The sequence below is a fragment of the Caretta caretta genome, chromosome 1 (assembly GCF_965140235.1).
Source record: "Caretta caretta isolate rCarCar2 chromosome 1, rCarCar1.hap1, whole genome shotgun sequence".
Lineage (NCBI taxonomy): Eukaryota > Metazoa > Chordata > Testudines > Cheloniidae > Caretta > Caretta caretta.
Window position 1 is genome coordinate 329,007,041 of NC_134206.1, and position 22,564 is coordinate 329,029,604.

The following is a 22,564-nucleotide window of genomic DNA, read 5'->3' on the forward strand; positions in this document are numbered from 1 at the left end:
AGAAATAGTGAGATTTTTTTCAAATCTACAGTTATAAAACAGCATTATCACCTTATTAAGATTTAGTAGAATATGGAAATTTTAATGGGAATCTTTTTATTATATATCAAACTGCAAGTCCCCCATCCTCCGAGGAGTGCACAGACCCCAAGTTAACATCCAAACGCATTCCCTTCCTGGGGCTTGGCTTTATTAGTAACCCAAAAACAATAATACAACAGAAAACATAGTCTCTGCTTCCTGTGTGACTAGCTGTCACAGGAATACCTCTTCCTAACTCTCCATTTTCCTCTGTCTAGAAAGTCACTGCCACCTCCCCTATGTCTAGAGTTTAAGTTCATGAGCCAGATTTACCCCTGTGATTAAAGCAGAATGTCAGTGCCTTCTATGCAGGGTTCTAAAACTTGCTGACAGGACGAATTACCAGAAGAGTCCTGCTGCCCTGTTACATTTTCACAAAGTACTAAACTAGTATAGCTCTGTATTGTGTGGGCAGTAATATATTTAAGGATGTCAGTAATTTGAAATTGTTTCTTTCGAAAACACAAGTTGCAGTGGATTCCCATTCTTTTGTCTTAACTTTGGGGACAAGACTCAGACAGAACTTCCAAAGTGTTTTAAGGGTTGCATACATCTCTTCCCCCTCCCAGCATACGGTACATTCTGCCACTGCTTCATGGATTTCAGAACCCCTAAATGTACAAACTGATGTCAGTTCTCTTTCAGTTGCTACTAGCACTTAAAGGTTCGCCACCCTGTTCTTTTTTTTCTGTGTACCTGGTGCATCAAGTGTAGAACCTGTACATTCTCTGTATCAGATTAGTCTAAAGTAGTGCTTCTGAATGGAGGGCATAAGAATCAGCTAATGTAAGCAGTGTGCTAAGATTTTGGAAAATGTATTTAGGTCCCTGTACAAAGGACTTTTCTTGAGCCCCTACTTAACTTACATAGCCACACACTATTTGAGAGTCACAGTTTTAGTGGCTAGACTTCCTTGCTTTGGCACTAACACACTAGAGACTATGTCAAACCTTTTACTGGTTAGCCCTTTTATAAGGGCTGTGGAGTGACAAGGGTTTGTTTCCCTACTTTCTGTCCATTAGGCATCTTTCCTTAACTTGTTCTTTACTCTCAAGTTTTTTTCAGATATTTTGAAAAGTCTTTTTTTCTATTTTCATAGCTTAATCACAAGAAAACTACAAGAGAAGACTGTGTCAGGAACAAAATACTGTTGCATCAGTTTACGGTCACACATCTGGCTTCCCATTACAATACAATTTCTGATGCTTAGGTATTCCAGTGTGGTAGTTATACTGTTTTGATGCTTCATGACCATCTTCCACCTGTTTCTCCTATGTAGCAGAAGGTCTACTTGGGAAGGGTATGCTCCACCTGTTGGTGCATATAGTACTTAGGCTTCACTTTGTAGACATTTATGGAATTAGACTCAGTCTTCCATATCTTTTTGGCATTATCCCCCCACAAAAAGCAGCCAGCTTGGTCCTGACTAGTTTGCCCTATTTTCAACCTTTGTTTATGTTCCTCTTTAATCTCTGTCATTTGAGGCTTCTGTGCTTGGTGTACATCAGTCTCCTCATCCTGAGCCCCCTGCGTCTATTTGAATCCACAGCAAACTCAGGCTTAGTGTAGATTCCTCCATATATGCTCCTGGAGGTAAGGCTTGTATCCAGCGAAGCACTTGTCTCCTAGTGACCGCCAGGCATTTCAGGGAATGCTTTACCAGCTAGCAGAGGTGTTAAACCTTTCTTCATTTGGGAAAAACACTCATAATAGATTTGATATTTTGCAGTCCAGCAGTAATGTGAATTAGATTGTGTCATAGAATCATCATAGACTATCAGGGTTGGAAGGGACCTCAGGAGGTCATCTAGTCCAACCCCCTGCTCAAAGCAGGACCAATCCCCAACTAAATCAGTGAGGGGACTGGTAGATGGAGCTTGGCTGAGGAAGGTGAGGGGGATGAGGATAATGATGAATGAAAGAAACTCATGCTGCTAGAAAACCCAACAAAATATTTTCTGCCAGCAGACAAAGTGAGAAAGTGATGGCCGTAGGTGACAAAACACTGTTGCTGCTCATGACTTTCCCCAAATCTGACAGAAAAGTTATGCAAGGCCTGGCTGCTTCCACATAATTTATCTTGGACTAGCCACAACACACATCTTTTAGCCCCATGACCATGTCATCATGCAGCAGATAGCTCCACTATGTTCAGTCCTGCCATCTTACAAGATTCCTTTAAGAACTGGTGAATGTATTTCTGCTGGATCACAACACAGTGCTAATGGAGTCACCTTCTGAGCCTTTAGCGGAGTGCTTTTTATTTTGCCTGCTACTAAGGAAATTGTAAAATATATGGATAAAAAGCACTGGATAAGAGCTAAGTATTATTTATTTTTAGTATTTTGATTTTTAATTCCAATCAGATCTTTGAGAAGAGTGAGTGAAATGCAGTCTTTAATGACTGATCCACCATTCACTCTAAGTTGTCCTTTGTTCTCTTTCCAAATTTATAATTAAATTGTTTTCCGAGTTCCACTTGGTTCAGACCATCATCCTCCAAATATTTTTTACTACACTTCATTGTGATCCAGGGAAATTTAGACTCCATACCTTTTTAGATGTCAAAACATCTTTAGGGTTTTATTTTTTTAGGATTAAAACATTTTAGAACATCACTTACACATTGTCTTTTGGGGATCACTATAGGGGAAATTACATCTGTACACATCTTTCTAAGTGGGTTTATATATACAGTATATCTATAGATATAAAAGACCTGTTTATACATTAATCACAATGACGGTACACCAGGCCATCAGTATCCTTGTATTCTCTCCTGTGTTTTCCTACCTAGCAACTACCTCAATAGTCTCAGCTTTTTATACCCAAATAATCTTTAGGGAGTATTTATCCAAACCGTCTCTCACATGTATTGCTGAGTGTTTAGAATATGACCCACACTGAGTGAGCATTAGAATTCAGTCATCTGTAATAAAAGTGGCTCGTCTGTCTGCTGGTGCAGATATTGGCCAAACTGCCACTTGGAACTCAAAGCACACTTTCTAGAAGCTTTATTGTTTAGAGTTGGAGGGCAGTCAGATGCCCAGTTTAGTAGGGCAGTGTTTGTTTAATTATTGCAACTCTTAATTTCGTAATGGTTGCTGCTTGCTAGTCTTCGGGGGTTGAGAACTGTGGAAGCAATTTGGGAAAGGAAAAAAGGAAATTGCTTAACTGTAATTTGTAGTTCTCATACCTTGTTTCTCCCTTAGATCTACACTCTTTCTCTCTCCAGTGTCTTTAGAGTTTGGAATGTATGTTTGCTGCTCTGCATGAATTGGAAATAGCAGGCTTATCTACCTTTGCTTTTTAAGCATAGTCTCAGTATCTGAACCTGTAGGCTTATAACTCTGTTTAAACATTCACTACAAAGTGATTTTTGACCCATGTGCGTTGCATTAAACTTACAAGATTGAGAATTTACGGAAGAAGCATAGTTGGAGGGCTGCAGTTGACAAGGTAAATAACCTTGTTTTACTCTAAAAAATTATCAAAACTTTCGTATCTTGTAGCACGTTAAGCTTAAAACATTAATCAGAAACTTGATATCCAGCCTGACAGTATTTCTGATTTATAGGCAGAGGATTTAGTAAGCAATTTTACAATACGGTACTGACCTTCTGTTCCATATACAGTATTTGATGACAGTAGGGGAAGTTGGTCAAAATTTGTTATTAGTGCAGCACTGGAACATTTGTAATGCAACAGCAAGGTCACTTTCGATTTCTGCAGCCTACATAATATTTAGATGGGTCTAGCTCCAAGCTATCAAGGCTTATGGTGTGTTCATTGGAAGCTTTTATGAGCCTCATGCCATTCCTTCTGTGGGATATGACCTGCTTTCATTGGTAGTCTCTGAATGTAGGAGGCCAGCTGCAAGCATATCCTGCAAAAATGATTAGCCAATAATGGTGCACTGGGGTGTAAAATAGCAGTTGTAATAACGGATTACTCCATTATGTTTCTTCATTGACTGAATAAAGACCTGATTGAGTGAGGAATGTAGAAAAATGTACTATTCTGACTTAAACTTAAAGGATTTGATAAAATAACAACTTTAGGGGTAAGGGGAATGCCATTAAATTGAAACCAGAGAGATTTGCAAATTAGAATTTGAGTAATTTCCTATATTCTCACTTTTCCAGAGTGCTATAGACACTAACAAAAGGAATTGTGAATCAGCTGCCTTTAACATAATTTATAGATCTAAGGTAATTTATGGAATATTCAGGTTTGTGGGAACAAATGAAGTAGTAATCATATCATAGTTTTCAGACTTGTATTGTCATATGTTATAAACCAAAATTTAAATAGAGAAATACTAAGGAGATTAGAATAATATTTTAAAGTAATCAATTTTGGGGTATACCTTTAACCAGTAAGGAAGGTTTGAAAGTTTCATATTACTTTAGCGTTCCTTTGCTTATTTACACATACATTTACTGTGGTTAAGTACTTGCTTTCTTGATAGTTTGAATTTGCATGCAGTTGCCTAATGCAGGCATTTACTCTTACTTAAACTCTTTAGTACATTATATTTAATCACATACAGACTTGTTAACATTTTGCTTTTGAAATGTAGGACCATTTCCATTATATCTTTTCTGCCCGGTCAGATCCTGAACGACACAATGTCACTGTGTCATGGTGCATTGTCACCAGCTGAGGGGAAGTAACTAGGAGCATCTTCTTTCCTTCTCCCCAACACACAGCATCACAGAAAGAGGGGGCAACAGAGCAATCAGAATTTTTTTTATTTAAATAAGGCCAAAGTAGTTACATCAGTATATTCTGATGTTCTCACTCTGCTGTGATGTACGTCAACTAAGCAGGACAAATGAGGCTGCATTCTAATGGAATATATTCACAAGTATAAAAGACTATCTTAAATCTGTGTCCTACAGTTCAATATTTGCATTTTGGTGTATTGCACTTCAGGATGAATTTTTCAGAACATCCCTGTGCATTTGCAGAAATAGTCTCCCAGGCTGAAGCTCCCACCTGCTTCTTTAGAGCTGTGGCAGCATTGCACCAATACATTTCTCCTTTCTGCACTTGTTTCGTTTTTGTTTGTTTTTTTTCATTCCTGCCCCAGTCAAATGGTTCGCCAATCCTGACACTTCTTCCAGAAGTGGCTTTTTGGAGGCAGCATTTTCTGTGTGTGGCTCATCTGAAACACTTTCTTCCTTTCTTCCTCCCTTCCCCTCCTCGCTTATTTTGTTATCCTCTTTTTCATTTTCCACACCACCCATGAATAAAAAAGGCCATTCTGGGTCAGACCAGTGGTCCATCTAGCCCAGTATCCTGTCTTCCAACAATGTTCAGTTGCAGATGCTTCACAGGGAATGAACAGAACAGGGCAACTATCAAGTGTAGTATCTGTTCTTATCCATTTAATGGACTGAATCACAGAACATTACAGTAAATGCATTACTTTGCATTTATCAACATTGAATTTCCTCTGCCATTTTGTTGCCCATTCACCCAGTTTTGTGTTTTTTTTTATAACTCTTTGCCGTCAGCTTCAGACTTAACTATCTTGAGGAATTTTGTACTGTCTGCAAACTTTGCCACCTCACTGTTTATCCTCTTTTCCAGAATATTTTTGAACAAGTTGAACAGCACAGGTCCCAGCATAAATCCTTGGGGGACCCTGCTATTTATCTCTCTCCCCTGTGAAAGCTGACTGTTTCTTCCTATCTTTTAACTAGTTACTGATCCATGAGAGGACCTTCCCCCTTATCTCATGACTGTTTACTTTGCTTAAGAGCCTTTGGTGAGGAACCTTGTCAAAGGCTTTCTGAAAGTCCAAGTACACGATTTCAACTAGATCGCCACATGTTTGTTGATTCCTCAAGGAATTCTAATAAATTAGTGAGGGCCCTTTACAAAAGACCTGTTGACTCTTCCCCAACGTATTGTGTTCATCTGTCTGTGATAATTTTGTTCTTTACTATAGTTTCAACTAATTTTCTTGGTACTGAAGTTTGGCTTTCTGGCCCGTAATTGCCAGGATTGCCTCTGGAAACTTTTTTAAAAATCGGCATGACATTATCTATCCTCCAGTCACCAGTTACAGGGGCTGATTTCAACAATAGATTACATAGCACAGTTAGTAGTTCTGCAGTTTCATATATGGGTTCCTTCAGAACTCTTGAGTGAATACCATTTGATTCTAGTAACTTATTACTGTTTAACTTTTTGGTATGTTCCAAAACTTCCTCAACTCCTCCATCTGGGGCAATTCCTCAGATTTGTCACCTAAAAAGAATGGCTCAGGTGTGGAAATCTTCCTCACATCCTCTGCAGTGAAGACTAATGCAAGGAATTCATTTACCTTCTCTGCAATGGCTTTATGTTCCTTGAGTGCTCCTTTAGCACCTTGATCGTCCAGTGACCCCACTGATTGTTTGGCAGGCTTCCTGCTTCTGATGTACTTAAACACTTTTGCTGTTAATTTTTGCTAGTTGTTCTTTAAATTCTTTTTTAGCCTACCTAATTATACTTTTATACTTGACTTTCCAGGGTTAGCACTCCCTTCTATTTTCCTCACTACAGTTTGACTTCCAGTTTTTAAAGGATGCCTTTATGTTGCTATCTGCTTCTTTTACTCTGCTGTTTTGCTGATGTGGCATTTTGGGGGCCTTTTACTGTTCGTTTTTATTTGGGGTATACATTTAGTTTCAGCCTCTGTTATATTTTTTTAATCGTTTCCCATGCAACTTGCAGGCATTTCACTTTTGCGACAGTTCCTTTTAATATCCATTTAACTAGCTTCTGTGTTTAAAAAATATTCTCGTTTTTTAAGTTAAATGTTGCTGTGGTGGGTCTCTTTGGTACGTTTCTCCCTACAAAGCTATTAAATTTAATTACACTATGGTCACTATTGCTGAGCAGTTCAGTTATATTCACCTCTTGGACCAGATCCTGTGCTGCTCTTAAGACTAAATAAAGAATTGCCTCTCCCCTTCTAGGTTCCAGGACTAGTGCTCCAAGGAGCAGTCATTAATGGTGTCCAGAAATTTTCTCTCTTCATCCCTTCTGTGACGCCTGGCAGACCAGGTGCCACCTCATGCCAAGGCCCCTAGGTCTCACTACCCAATACATAGCTGGAAACCAGTCTGGCTCACTGGTGTGTTAGTATTGTTAAAATAGATGCTAAGTTTATAAGTATGTGTTTATACTTTATGAAATGCTTGTAGGATGCTGCATATTAGGGCTGTCAATCGTAGTTAACTCAAGTGATTAACTCAAAACAAATTAACTAGATTAAAAAAAATTGCTATTAAACAATAAGAGAATACTAATTGAAATTTATTATGAATATTTTGGATGTTTTTCTACATTTTCAAATATATTGATTTCAGTTACTACACAGAATATAAAGTGTACAGTGCTCACTCTGTTTTTATATTACAAATATTTGCACTGTAAAATAAAACAAAATAAGTATTTTTCAGTTCACCTCATACAAGTACTGTAGTGAAATCTCTTTATTGTGAGAGTTCAACTTACAAATGTAGATTTTTTTTATTACATAACTGCACTCAAAAACAAAACAATGTAAAACTTTGGAGCCTACAAGTCCATTCAGTCTAACTTCTTGTTCAGCCAATCACTAAGACAAACAAGTTTGTTTACATTTATGGGAGTTAATGCTGTCCGCTTCTTATTTACAGTGTCACCTGAAAGTGAGAACAGCATTGGCATGGCACTTTTGTAGCCAGTGCTGCAAGGTATTTACATGCCAGATGTGCTAAACATTCGTATGCCCCTTCACACTTAGGCCACCATTCCAGAGGACATGCTTCCACGTTGCTGACGCTTGTTAAAAAATTAATGCATTACTTAAATTTGTGACTGAACTTCTTTGGAGAGAATTGTATGTCTCCTTCTCTGTGGTTTTACTCTCATCCTGCCATATATTTCATGTTATGGCAGTCTCGGATGACGACCCAGCACATGTTGTTTGATTTAAGAACACTTTCCCTGCAGATTTGACAAAACACAGAGAAGATACCAATGTGAGATTTCCAAAGATAGCTACAGCACTCGACCCAAGGTTTAAGAATCTGAAGTGCCTTCCAAAATCTGAGAGGGTTGAGGTGTTGAACATGCAGACAGAAGTCTTAAAAGAGCATCACTCTGGTGCAGAAACTACAAAACGCACCACCAAAAAAGAAAATCAACCTTCTGTTGGTGGCATCTGACTTACATGATGAAAATGAATGTGCGTCAGTCCACACTGCTTTGGATCGTTATCGAGCAGAACCCATCATCAGCATGGAAGCATGTTCTTTGAAATTGTGGTTGAAGCATGAAGGGGCATTCAAATGTTTAGCATATCTGGCATGTAAATACCTTGCAACGCCAGCTACAACAGTGCCATGGGAATGCCTGTTCTCACTTTCAGGTGACATTGTAAATAATAAGCGGGCAGCATTATCTCCCATAAATGTAAACAAACTTGTTTGTCTTAATGATTGGCTGAACAAGAAGTTAGGACTGAGTGGACTTGTAGGCTCTCAAGTTTTACATTGGTTTATTTTTGAGTGCAGTTATATATAAAAAAAATTCTAGATTTGTAAGTTGCACTTTCATGATAGAGATTGCACTACAGTACTTATGAGGTGACTTGAAAAATACTTATTTTGTTTTTTTTACAGTGCATGTATTTGTAATCCATAATAATATAAAGTGAGCACTGTACACTTTTTACTCTGTGCTGTAATTGAAATCAATATATTTGAAAATGTAGAAAACATCCACAAATATTTAAATAAATAGTACCTATTATTTAATGATTTGATTAAAACTTCAATTAATCATGATTAATTTTTGTAATCGTTTCACAGCCCTACTGCATATATTAATCTCACTTATAACATCTGCACCTCATATTATAAAGTGATATTAAGTGTTTGCATTGTAATCCTCTGTGATTGTGTAAGTCATCAAGCAGGAAAGGAGCATTAATTATTGTAAAATGCTGGCTTCCTACAGAGGGTGTTAGGTCCTGCCCACCAAGAAGGCCCATTGAAACGAAATGAGACATTGTGAAACATCAAAGAACAAAGACTTTTATTAATTGTCTTCCACTGCACTCCCCTCCAAGAAGAGGAGATATGCGGGTGAACTCATCCCATCGCTTAAACCCTGGAGGGAAGATAAAAATCCTGACGAGAAGAAACTGTATCTCTGTTTTGCTTGGACTTTTGGAAGGGCAAGTTTTCTAAGCATAAGGATGGGATCCCCAGCTGCTTAGCCTAGGTTAGCTCTAAAGGACATATAGAGCTTGCATATTACAGAAGTTTCTATCTCCTTTTGGAACCTAAGAGTGTAACTCATTTATGTATGTATGTTTACCTGCTTTAACCTTGTAAATAACCTTTTCCTTGGTAAATAAATCTTTAGTTAGTATATTATAGGATTGGCTACAAGCATTGTCTTCGGTGTAAAATCTAAAGTGCAATTGACCTGTGGTAAGTGACAGGTCCTTTGGGATTGGAAGTAATCTAAACGTTGTTGAGAGTATCTGGTGTAAGGGACCATCTGTTACAGAGGCAAGCATGTGTAGGTGGCAAGATAGACTGGATTACCCAGGGGACTGTCTGTGACTCCGTCAGGCTGTTATAGTGCCTGAGGAGTTTACACTTGTTATTTGGTTGGTGAAATTTAAGTATAGAACTCACAATCAGTAAGGGGTTTGTGCCCTCTTTCTTAATGGTCTGCCTTGAAGTTGGTACTCATGCTCTTGAGCCCCTCCAGACAGCTTGACATCTTCCTGAGGTGACATAGGGGGATAGCTGAAATCCCCCATTATTATTGGGTTTTCTGTTTTTGTAGCCTCTCTAATCTCCCTGAAGCATTTCAGTCATCATCACCATCCTGGTCAGGTGGTCAGTAATATATTCCTACTGCTATACTCTTAATGTATGTATCTTCGCCAATGTCCTCCTTTCCCTTCAACCTTTGTCTGCCCCACGGCTGGGCTCTGTGGGGAGAGGAGGGCTGGTGGCTGCCTCACGGCTGGGCTCTGGGGAGGAGGGCTGGTGTATGGGAGGGGGAGACTGATGTTTGGGCCAGGGGGTGCCCCATGGCTTGGCTCTGGGGGAAAAGGGGTCTGGGTGTCTGGGCCAGAGGGTGCCCTGCAGCTGGGATGGCGGGGGATGGAAGTGCGGGTGTCTGGGCTCTGGGGGCCCCAGACAGCCCACTCCAGCACTCCCCAGCTGGAACTGGTTTGTTAGGGATTTTTTTAACTCTCTACTCCTGGGGGAATCTTTTTTGCTGTTGTCTGTATTGTTGACACACTTGTTGACAGCTATTTTGAAATAAATTACCAACATAATGAAACTGGAGTGATTATGTTGTGTTATTTTGACAAAATATGCAGAATTTTTAATATTTTGGCACAGAATTCCCCCAGGAGTAACTGTGACAGTAAGGAGCCAGACAAAGACAAAGCTTGAGCAGCCAGTAATGGTGTGCGGGCTAAAGATGGTGGCATAGTTTTGTCTTTGTCTGTCATCCTCTTGTCATTCCAGATGATGGAGTTGGGGATAATGGGGCCTTCATTTCTTCCTTTTCCCCCAGCAGAGTCCTGGTGGCTAGTTGCTACAAAGTCCATTGTGCTCTGAGCAAAAAGCTTTCCTCTTATGACTAGTACCCAGCTTGCTCTGCAGTGGCAAGCAGAGCTAGTGGGACACTGATCAGTGAACTCACCTGCACACCACACCAAGTTCAGAGATGCCTTTGGCAAAGAACTTTTTGGCATCCCACCCTCAATCTTGGAGTCAGAAGGAGAAAATAGCCACCAATGTGGACAATTTAAAAATAAACCCTGTAAATAACAGTTTGGCTTTAGCCTATAAACCCTTTATGGTATGGATTGTCTCTTTTCTGTATCTGTACAGTGTCCAGCACAACTGGACCTAAATCCTGACTGCAGTCTTTGGGTGCTGGTATAATACAGTATAAATATTTATTACTACAGATGATGATAATAATAATAATAAAAATCACCCTTGAGGGACACACTTAACACAGATTAGCCTTCAGGAGTTCTATTAAACTAAATGTATTTTCATATTGTATTTCTTGTGTCTTTTTCCCTTCTATTTCTGTATCTCCCAGCTTCACTCTTTTCCTATATCTCTACATTTGTACTTCCGCCTTTCTGTCATTTTCTTTCTCTCTCTCTCTCTCTCTCTCGTTTGTTTCTCACCATTCACACTTTTTCTAGGGTCTCCATACTCATTCCTTTCTTTTATTTTTAGTGTGTGCTTGGGCACCATTTAAAGTAAGTAGCAAAGTGTATTCCCTGTGTTTAATATGGTGTATACCCTCAATACTACAGTGTGGAAACTATCAAGACTTTAATGGCATTGAGTGTGCATGTGTGTGTATATATATGTATGTATTGATACATACATATCTAACTCTGCTAAGAGATCATCTTTTGGAAGAAGGAAAAGAGAGAGAAATGTCTATCTGTACACATTGGTTGATCTCTCAAGATAGTGTGTGTGTGCGAGTGTCTATACATGTGTGCACACACACATACATACCTCTCTCTTTCCTTCCTGGTCCACTCCCCAAGGGATGGGTTTTTGGCTTAGCACATGATCTTTAGGACCCTTCATCCTGCCTTCCAACCTTGGGGCTTCTTTCTCATGGCAGGGTAGGGTGATTCAATGAGTTTTTGAAATGTGGTCTAATCTGGCACAATGGGCTCTGGGGTATAAAACTCTGAGTATGACGATTCGAAAAGGTGGTCTCCACATGTGAGGGACGTGAACTTGATGTATGTCTCAGGTGGCTGTCAAGACTTAGAAAGTGCCAATGCAGGGAGATAACGGAACTGTAGAGGTATTTAAGAAGAATTTCAGGGTAACTTCTGATATGAAGTGCCCTAGGTTTCAACCTATGCATAAGGCTGCTCCTGCTGCAGAACTGGTCATGTGAATTTACACCCTTCTGGATCAGCTGGTTTCAGAACAGTGGGACAGTATTGCCAAATGTAGAACTTCCTTATGAAATATTGGACATTTGGTGGCCTTGCAAAAGTTATGTTGGTGACAAATGAAAATTTGGTCATTGTTATTCCTGTTTGCAAAAGTGAGTAATGTTTCAGTGATGTCTCTTGTTTCTAGATCACCTCTCTTGTGACACTCCAGCTTTTGACCTTGGTTGGCCATGATGACAAGCTTGATGGACCAAAGTACAAATGTACAGTCTCTCTAGACTTCATCAGGGCTATTGCAAGGTAAGATTGTTAAATAGCATTTAATGTTCCATGCACTGACCTGTATAAAAGGTTTAGGTTTCAAAACCAGTTATTTGTTTAACCATTTATACTGGCTTCCTGCAGTGCACAGTAGAGGATTGAATAGATTGTTTGTTTGTATTCCAGTAGTAGATAGAGACAACATCCAAAGTTAGACCTTCATTGTGCTAGGCTTTATACAGATATATAATGAGAGAGTTCCTGCTTGAAAGAGTTTATTTAAATTGGCAAGACAAAAAAAGGGAAAATATTATTCTGTGGAATCAAGGCCCAGAGAGACTATGACTTGCCCAAGATCACATTAAAAAGTCAGTAGCAGAACTGAGACATGAACCCAGATCTCCTGAATCCCAGTCTAGTTCTTTCACCTCAAGGCCATCCTTCCTCTTTTCTTTGCATCCATGTTTTGATAGTTGTGGTCTCTGCAACAACGAAAATAAAGAGTTAAGACCCTCTACCAAATTTTTATTGCATAGGGAGGTGGCTCAAAATTCATATCCTTGGTCTTGGTGTTATCGTAACTCTCCATACACCATTCAGTGTATTGACAGGTTTGGGATTTTCTGTTGTGTTTTTACTAATTTCCACTGTTATTAGCAAATGCACAAGTACCAGTAGCTTAATAAAAATGGGAAAAGATTCAAAATATAAAGTAGGGAGATAAAACAGATGTATGAGTCAACAATTTCAAAGAGTTTAAGTAGACATAACACACATTTTAGCCATTCAGTAGCATCAGGGATAGACCAGCACAAGATGAGCAGCCTTTGGTAGGTGTGCAGCATCCTCAACTGCACCGCAGCAATACAGAGGGCTGTTCCTGAGTCACCAGGTGTGGTCATTTCACACACATCTCACCACTCCACATCTGAAATGGTTGAATTTCTACAAGAGATTGCCTGGCATTGAGCTGCCACACTGTCTCTCATCATGCTGAGTGGTGATGGAGTCTGACAGAGAGCAGCTCATTCCCATTCCGCTCACCATAATGTGACAGCATCCGCTGTAGAGATGGTCGCTAACATACTCCACATTGGTCATGTGCTGATGAGTCGGCGGCAATGCACCTCTCATGTATCTTTTTTTTAAAGTGGTAGTTGTGGCATCTCCTGTATTTTTGCTGCAATACAACACCTGATGTTAGGAGGTGGGATATTAAAAAGGACTGGTAACCACTTGGTGTTTTTTGGTCTTATTGTTCCTGTTGTTGTTCTCCAACTGAGTAGCAGAGTGTTTGCACTTTAACTCCCCCAGTTGAGCCTACTAGCTTATTTAGAAGGCCATTTCAGTTCTTAATCTCCTGAACTACCTTGGTGAAGTGTCCTTTTAGGTACTTAAGTGTACAACCTTGAGTTCTTCTTTGAGTGATGACCCTGTGGGAGCTCCACTTCAGGTGATTGTGCGCTCTGAGCCTCTAGTCGGAGAACTTTGACAGCAGTATCTGGCCAGGCTGCACATGCGCTCTCTCCGGCTCTCGCCTGTGGCGGCAGTTGATTAGCAGTGTCAGGCAACCACCCTTCTCAGTTCCTTCTCAGTTGCCCTTGGTCCCTAGTCGGAGCTCTGGCAGTGCTTTCGCTCACTTTACCTCAGAATTAGTTTAGTTAGATTAGTCAATTAGTATAGTGTAATTAGGTTTTTTGATTAAGACCCCTTTACTACTTTTCTCCGCATTTAAAAAAAAAATCTTTCATTTCACCCCCTTAAGGGACATTATTTTTCCTCAGAATGCCAGGGTCTCCTGGCTTTAAATGCTGCCTCTCCTGTCACGAGGCAATTCCAATCTCCAACGGACGCTTGCAATGTGTCCGGTGCCTGGGGGAAACTCATGTACCCCAAAAGTGCACACAGTGCCACAGTCTTAAGGCCCAGACAAGGGAAGTGAGGGACCTTAAACCAAAATTTATCCTGACGGAGAAGTCCCTTCTTCCCGCTCGGAATCTCAAACTTCTCCTGTCGCCCTATCACCGCATGCGGTTTCTGACAGTTCCCTCTCCTCTACCCTGCAAGGAAGGAACCTGTCTCCTAAACGACGGGGACAGAGGAGAGCTAACACTCCCCCTACCAAGATTGTGTCAGAGGAAGCGTTCCCTGACTCTGTCCACTACATCGGTACCGACCACGCCGCAGCTTAGTACCTCTGAGTCAGCAGGGACCGCCGTTCCCGGCGCTTCTGTCAAAGCCACAGACCCTAAGCAGGCAGGCTCTAAGAAGAGGGCAGAGAAGACTGCCCCCTCCACTTCAGCACAATAGCATGGACAAAGCGCTCGGTACCGAGCGACTCTGCATGCTACAGACAACGTCACCTCTTGGCTCTATGATGCACAGCATAGATACTGCACCACAGATTACCATGCCATCCTCTGCATGGTCTACACCGGCTCCGTTCCCATTGGTACCTCGTTGTCTCCCAGTACATCCACAATTCTCCATACCGCCTTCCACACAGATACCTTCATCAGTACTGCAACCTCAACAGTTTCTTGCACCAAAGGACCTGACGATTGCCCCAGTACCAGAAACACCTCTCCTCGGTACTTATAGTGCTTTGGTACTTTCACGGCCACTCACGCCACCAACTAGATCTGCCCCTCCTTTCTGTAGTGAGGGGGATGAGGAAGGGGAGGCTTTCTCCTCCCAACACTCTTCACCTATACAAGGCAGTGTTTGGTCTGCACATCAGGAGCACCCTAAACATGTGTCGCAGCCTGATTTTCAGGGATGGTACGGTCACCTGTCAGGGCCTGAGCCTATGCCCTTCCCACGTCAGTGGGCATTCTGGGACCCGCAGGCAGCTTATAGACAGTATTGCCCCAAACCTGAGTGGCACCACGAAGGTACATAGGCACTCTTCACCAAAACTCACAGTGCCAACAGATACTCCTCCCGAACAGACCTTTGAGGAGATAGAAGTAGTCTTAGATCAGGAGGCAGCTCCTGCTACCACCACTTCATTCTCGCCAGACGAGACTATTGTGCCCCCTCTGCCTACTGCTGGAGATGATTTCAGAAATTTCCAAGAACTCTTCAAAAGAATAGCAGACACATCCCAGATACCCCTAGAGGAGATCTCTAAGTCACATCACGAGCTCTTGGACATACTCCACACGTCCGCCTCCTCCAAGATTGCCCTCCTGATTAACACAGCATTCATGGAACCTGCCACAATCATCTTTCACCCGCTACCATCCCACCCACATGTAAGAGGGAGGACAAAAAATATTATGTCCCTTCAAAAGGGATGGAATTCCTATTCACACACCCTCAGCCAAATTCATCAGTAGTCAATGGAGTTAATGAACGGGGCAACAGCATTGCTCTAGAACCACCTCTTATGATAACCCAATTTGCTCACCCAATTACCAAGATTCCTCCAGGGAGTGTGCAGCCTCTACCCAGAACCCAGAGCCCCCAATGTCCCTGTGGGACCTGACTTCGTTGCTTCGATCTCTCACAACTGCCCCATTCGAACTTTTGGCCATATGTTCTCTTCTACATCTTTCCATGAAAGTAGCCTTCCTAGCTGCCATCATGTCCGCTAGACATGTGGGAGAAATAGGGGCTCTTATGGCAGGTCACTCTCAGACCTCACCCTAAAGTTTTGCTTGAAGTTTCTTCTTCCTTCCACATTCATCAACCTAGTCATCTTCCCACGTTCTTCCCTAAACCTCACAAGGATAGACAAGAGGCAATTTTCCACACCCTGGACATCAGAACAATGCTAGCCTTTTATCTTGAACAGACGAAGTTGTTCAGGAAAACTCCTAAATTGTTCCTCTCCACCACGGAATGTTCCAAAGGCAACCCATTGCTAAGCAGAGACTTTCCAGATGAATTTCAGATTGCATCTACCTCTGTTACTGACAACATGACCTACAACCCCTCCCCCCATGGGTTAGAACACACTTCACGAGATCTGTAGCCACACTGGTTGCCTTCCTGAACAACATGACTATTATCAACATTTGCAAAACATCTAGTTGGACATCACCTCCCACATTCATACAACACTACGTCATTGATGAGGCCTAAGCTTCTGACACATGGCTGGGACACATTGTCCTCTTGTCTATTCATAACCAACTCTGAATCCCTCCTCCCACCAAGGGGCACAGTCACCTAAAGTGGAGCACCCACAGGGACATCACTTGAAGAAGAGAGAGTTACTCACCTTGTGCAGTAACTAAGGTTCTTCGAGATGTGTGTCCCTGTGAGTGCTCCACTACCCTCCCTCCTCACCTCCACTTCAGAGTTCTCATCAATACTCTGCAGTAGAGAAGGAACTGAGAGGTGGGGAGGCCGCACAGTGCTAATCAACTACCATCACAGGTGTGAGATGGGGAGAGCGAATGTGTGGCCTAGTTGGGTACTGCTGTTGAAATTCTCTGACTAGAGGCACAGGGTGCACAATCACCTAAAATGGAGCACTCACAAAGGAACACATCTCGAAGAACCTCAGTTACTGCACAAGGTGAGTAACCTTCTCTTACACCTAGATATATTGGCTTTGGGTCATGTGCTAATCATTCTCCATTCAAGATATTGAATCCTCTGAGGTGAAAACATGAGGACGCTGTCTTTGACACACTGTGTTTAAGACACCAATTATTGAAGTAGCCACTGATAGCTTCCATATTTTGGTTCAGATTGTCCTTAGTCTTTTTGAAGTCCCTGTCTCTTGAAGCTAGGCAGATGTCATCCACATACTTAAATGGCTTGGAGATTGTTGGAGGCAGATCTTTCTGTAAATATATTGAAAAAGGTAGGGCAAAAACAGATCCCTGAGGGAATCTGTTCTTCTGGATCCTCTGTGTGCTCAGTTTATTTCCTAGCATCACCTGAAATTGTCTGTTTCAAAAGATCATTTCTGTAGCTATAACACCCATCGGGGTGACATCTTTGACAACATGATCAACAGGCCAATGTGCCAGACAGTAGTCAAGAAACACAGCTCTGTCTTTTTTCCTTCTGTTGGAAACCATTTTCTTTTCAGGTGGTAAGATCAAGAACTAGGTCTGGAACCTTGCCCTGTTCATCACTCAGATCCTGTTCTACTATGGGCATGATTCTTTGCGGAATTAATTGCTTTTAATTGCTTTTTTAGATTTTAAGTGGTTCAAGGAATAGCAAACAGAACAAAGCAGATTACTAAGCAAATGAAACAAAACACACAAACTGAGATTAACACACCTAGATAGGTAGGATACAAATTAGCAGATTCTCACCCTGAGTGATAAACAGGCTGGCAGATTCTTAAGGCCCAAGTTGCCGTGGCTTTTCCAGGTTTTCTTACACAGGCTAAAAATCCTTCCAGCCTGGGACCATCACTTCCCACAGTTCAGTCTTTGTTCCTCAGGTGATTTCAGGTGTGTTGTAGGGAGAGTGAGATCCTCTCCTGTTGTCATTATCCCTCTTTTATATCTTCCCCCCACTTGCTGGAAAGCTTTTTTGCTATGATCTGGGTCAAACAATTCCCATTGTGTAGTGCTATCTGACCCGGATCAAACTGTTCCCATTTTGTAGTGCTATCTCTGAGAGCTTTCTATTGCACACAGTTCCTGGGGTAATCTTTATGCTTGTGTGCATTTCTTCAGTAAGCCACTAACATTGTTTGGCCTCATCCAACATAGCACATTTGAAATACAGAGACGTGGTCAATATTCCCAGCTTCAGATACAAAAATGATACATTCATACAAATTGGATAAACACATTCAGTAAATCATGACCTTTCAAATGATACCTCACGTGGGACATCTTGCATAAAGTACAACTTAGCTGTACCATATTCATATCATAACCATATTTCTATGAAAAATATGGAGTGTAATTTCACAGCCCTCTGTTGAGATGTCCCAGATGAGGTCAGGAGAACAGCAGTGCTTCCATCATGGGGAGAAAAAGTGGCTGTCTGCGTAAGGTAATACAACAACTATAGATCATTTATAGAAGCCCGGTCTGTGAGATCCAGTCCATTCTTGTCAGATTCTCTTATAGCCCCAGGAGGTGTGGTGATTGTTGAAGCTCCAACAGATGGATGGATGTTGAAGTGTTTGTAAAGATGGGTTGTTTCAGGCTACATCAGCAGGCTTAGAAACATTTGCAACTTCAAACTGACTAACTCTTACAATATCACAGTGCAGCAAAGTAGTTGGTAGGGCCTCCACATAAATATCAGACTTCACATAAATGGCTCTGCCACATTTTCCATGAAGATTGTAGCTAACAGTGTCATAGCCTCTCGCTGTCAGCCGCCTGGCAAGGAAGGAATCTGCATGCTTTTCTAAGAGACAACTAAGAAGCACCCTGTGACAGACCATGAGATTCTCTATTGCTGAATGCTTTGCAGCTGACAGCCCCTCAGTACTGAGTTGAAGAATGGAGAGAAAAGAATCAACAAGAACCACTCCTGCATTGCTGTTGCCGGGATTTGGATTGTCCAGAATCAGTCTGCTGTTTTCTGCTTTAGTTTCCCCCAAAGGGTTTAAACAGGGTGCATGATGAGAACATAGCAGCACTGCTTCACTCATTTCTATAACGCATGCTTGTGTAGTACCATAAAAGTTTGTCTCTATACCAAGGTGATTGTGAATTTGAAACATGGGGAAAGGAGCTCTTCTATTAGCCCTTTATTTTCCTCCCTTAAGTTATCTCCTCATCTTGATTGAACAGAATTTTTTCATATTTTGCTGCATATCATTTTCAAAACGTGGTCAATATGTTCCTATCAAATAATTCTGCCATTTCTATCCATTGAGCCATTACAACGTGTTATGCTAGTTCAAAATACAATAAAGGAAATCAGCCTTATTGAAGTGGTTTGAATTTCTTTAAAAATATTCCTTATATTGTGTTGTTTTATTTTGGAGGCTTTTGTTTTTACTTACAAGGTACTTGCTTTCAGTTGGGACAGAAAGCTTTTGCTTGACAGATGTGGCTCAAAGTCTGTAGCTCTAGTTTTTTGCTCCTGCAACATGGGGAGGTCTTATGAAATTTCCAGTGAGCTGTCTTTGCCAAGTTACTCTGACCTTTTGATGTTTGTAGCCTTCTGGGCTTAGTTACCAGCATTTTTCAAAATTACCTTAAAAACAGATAAGGATTCTGTGGAGGTATCCTGTGAATTATAGGAGGTTCAGTTTGCAACATAAGAGAATCTTTAAATATTGACTTGGACTTGTGTAGAAAAATAATAGAGCAGAAATTTGCACAATATCTAATAAGAATACTGGAATATTATCTTTTTAATTTACTTTATAATTATTAGTTTCAAAACTAATGAAAAATAAAACACCAAAGACTTTCAATACCAATCTGTTAACAGATTTCTGGTTACAAATTCTAATTAACCTGGTAATTGTGTCCAAATAGCATCTTTCTGAAATCAAGACTTACTTATTAAATGCAGATATCCTTGGATTGTTCTTAAAATACATTTTGGGTTTTTTCTCTTATGTTTTTGCAGTGGGAAAAGAACTCACTGTAACAAGCAAATCAGAAGCACAAGATGATTGATCATCAAAAGAAAAAGCTATGCAAATATAGACCTTATATCAAATTCGAATACAACAAAGTACAAGTCTTATGGGGAGTTAAGAAATCAAAGAAAAAGATTATACAAAGAAAAAAATGAAACAAAAATCCACAATGATAATATACAGACGCCCCCTGACTTACGCAATCGTTCCATTCCGGAAAGCCTTGCGTAACTCGAATTTGCGTAAGTCGGAAACGTATACCCGTACGTTACACAAATATTTCCGCAACTCGAAAATCCTATTTTTGGCTTATGGAACTTTTTCCGTAAGTGCGAATTTGTGTAAGTCGGGTCTTGCGTAACCCGGGGAGCGTCTGTGCTAGATAATCAGGTTATATTGATCACTTAAATTAAAAAAAAAAAAAAATTCTTGGGCAAGCCACCAAACTTTTGGCTTCATAGATGTCCCGTTCTTTTCCTGTTGCTTCGGTTTTAGCTTCAAAGAGCATTCTAGCCTCAACAAAATACCAGCTTTCAGGTTAGAAACTGCATTGTATTAATTGCTAGTGGAATTACAGAGGGATAAGTTTAGCTCATTCAGTTTTAAGTTGGTTTTATGTTATCAGACTTAAGTCAGAACCCCAGTTGTGAATACTGTAATGTATTCTATGTCCCTAATACAGATCAGTGTTTTTTCCATGAAAATATTGCTCTAAAATGGTGATCCACTACATTGTCAAAAAGCACATTATGGTTCTGATGGTTGGACCCTCCCCCCTTTGGGGTGCCATCGGATATGCTGGGATCCCACTGAGCCCACCTGTCCTATCAGCCTGGGTTTGCCTTACACTGTGCTACTGTGACAGACTCTCAAGCCCCTTTCCAACACACACACACAGGCAGGGACACCCCCAGCTGTAGAATCTCACAGTGTCTGCAATCAGCTCTCTGTGGGAGGACTCAGCTAGGGGATGCCCAGCACTCTTGTTCACACACCCTCTGGAGTGTAAACCCAAAATTATATTGTCTTGCGCTGTGTAGATCTCTATACAGCGTAAGCTCATAAAAATTCCCCCTCCCTCAATGTGGAGGAAGATATGCACTGCTCTTCCCACCCCTCCCACCCCAGGTTATGAATTGCACAAACTGGATTTTGAAATAAACAAAAAACAAGTTTATTAACTACAAAAGGTACATTTTAAGTGATGATAAGGGATAGCAAACAGAACAAAGCAGGTTCCTCAGCAAATAAAATAAAACACACAAACTAAGCTTAATACACTAAAGAAACAGGTTACAAATAGTAATTTCTCACTTAAATGTTGTTTTAGGCAGGTTGCAGAGTTTCTGCAGCTCAGGGTTCCAGTTACTTCTCTTCACAGGCTACCCCTGTCTCCTTGCCTTTCCCCAGCTTTGTTCTTTTGTTTCTTCAGGTGTTTTCAGTAGTCTTCCTTCTTAGGCAGGGAGGCAGTAGAGAAGAGCTCTGATTAATTCATTCCCGAGCCTTAAATAGGATTTACGTGTGGTGGGAACCTTTTGTTTCCCTGTTTGACCCCCACACCCTTTGGTGGAAAACTACCAGCTCAAGATGGTGTCCTGTACCAGGTGACATGATCACATGACCTTGCATGGTCAAAGCAACCCTGAGACAAAATTTATTTGTAATGTCACAGGAAGGAACTTCAGGAAGATGGGAGATCAGCATCTTCAAAGACTCATTGTCTTTCCTAATGGCCCATCCAGGCTCATTCCCTACTGTCTGGTGGGCGTTCCCCAAGTACACACACAGTTGTAATTGTTACATAGTCAATATTCCTAACTTCAGATACAAGACTGGCACATGTGTGGATAACAACATTCAGCAAATCATAACCTTTCCAGTGATACCTCACATGACCCATCTTGCATAAAATGTATCTTAGTTATACCATATTCATATTATGAGAATATTTTATGAAGAATATGGGATTCAGCATCATAATGGTAGCTCAACCCTAGCTAATACTTAGCACTTAACACAAAATTTGTTGCCAACAATATATAAAAACCAGCATAGATTATGAGAATTCTTATATATTCTCTCTTGTGTGATCTCCAATTTATATAAGCTAAATCAAACCAGAAAAAAAAAAAAATCTGTTCCTCTGGAGCCCTCATTTACCTGTGGTCTCTGACAAGGCTCAAGCTCTCCCCATACTAGTCACTAGCTATACAAAGCAGTTAGAGTTGGTGAAACAGCCCAGGAAGAAGTGTATGCAGTACTTAGACAACAATCATCCCTACGTCTCCTTTGCATCAAATATAAATACCCCTGTCCTCCACCTTTTCTCTGTGTCTAATCAAATACAGAATCAGCTCGTGGATGAGGAGCAGCTAGCCAAAGCTGAACCCAGGCAAGATATGGGATGCTGGCAGGAGGAAAGGAAGCACTTCAAAGATCTGTCCGCCTCTAACACATCCAACGGTTGAGGGAACCTACCTTTAGATTTTGACTCATAGCCTTGGGTTCATTTGGACTTCTCCATGTTATTGGATGTCCAAATAGTCTTGTCAGCAAAAAACACCCAGTTCCATATGCAACATGGCCTAATCCTATCTGATTCAGGGCCTGGCCAGAGTGTGAGCCACACAATCCTGCCCTCCAGGCTTTATTGTAACTCACTGTGCCCAGGAATTAAGTCACGTGAATGATGTCTGGAAAAAACTTCCACTGGTTTAAAAAAGAAA

General features: G+C 41.0%; 1 protein-coding gene across 4 annotated transcripts in view; it reads left to right on the plus strand.

Moving 5' to 3' along the window:
• The window catches only part of ORC5 (origin recognition complex subunit 5), a 122,882-nt gene that overhangs the window by 95,773 nt on the left and 4,545 nt on the right, over positions 1–22,564 (plus strand). For all 4 annotated transcript variants that reach the window (XM_048836406.2, XM_048836407.2, XM_048836409.2 and 1 more), the window contains one exon: positions 12,234–12,346. In XM_048836406.2, coding sequence (XP_048692363.1) covers positions 12,234–12,346 — 113 coding nt within the window. The remainder of the gene's footprint in view (positions 1–12,233; positions 12,347–22,564) is intronic.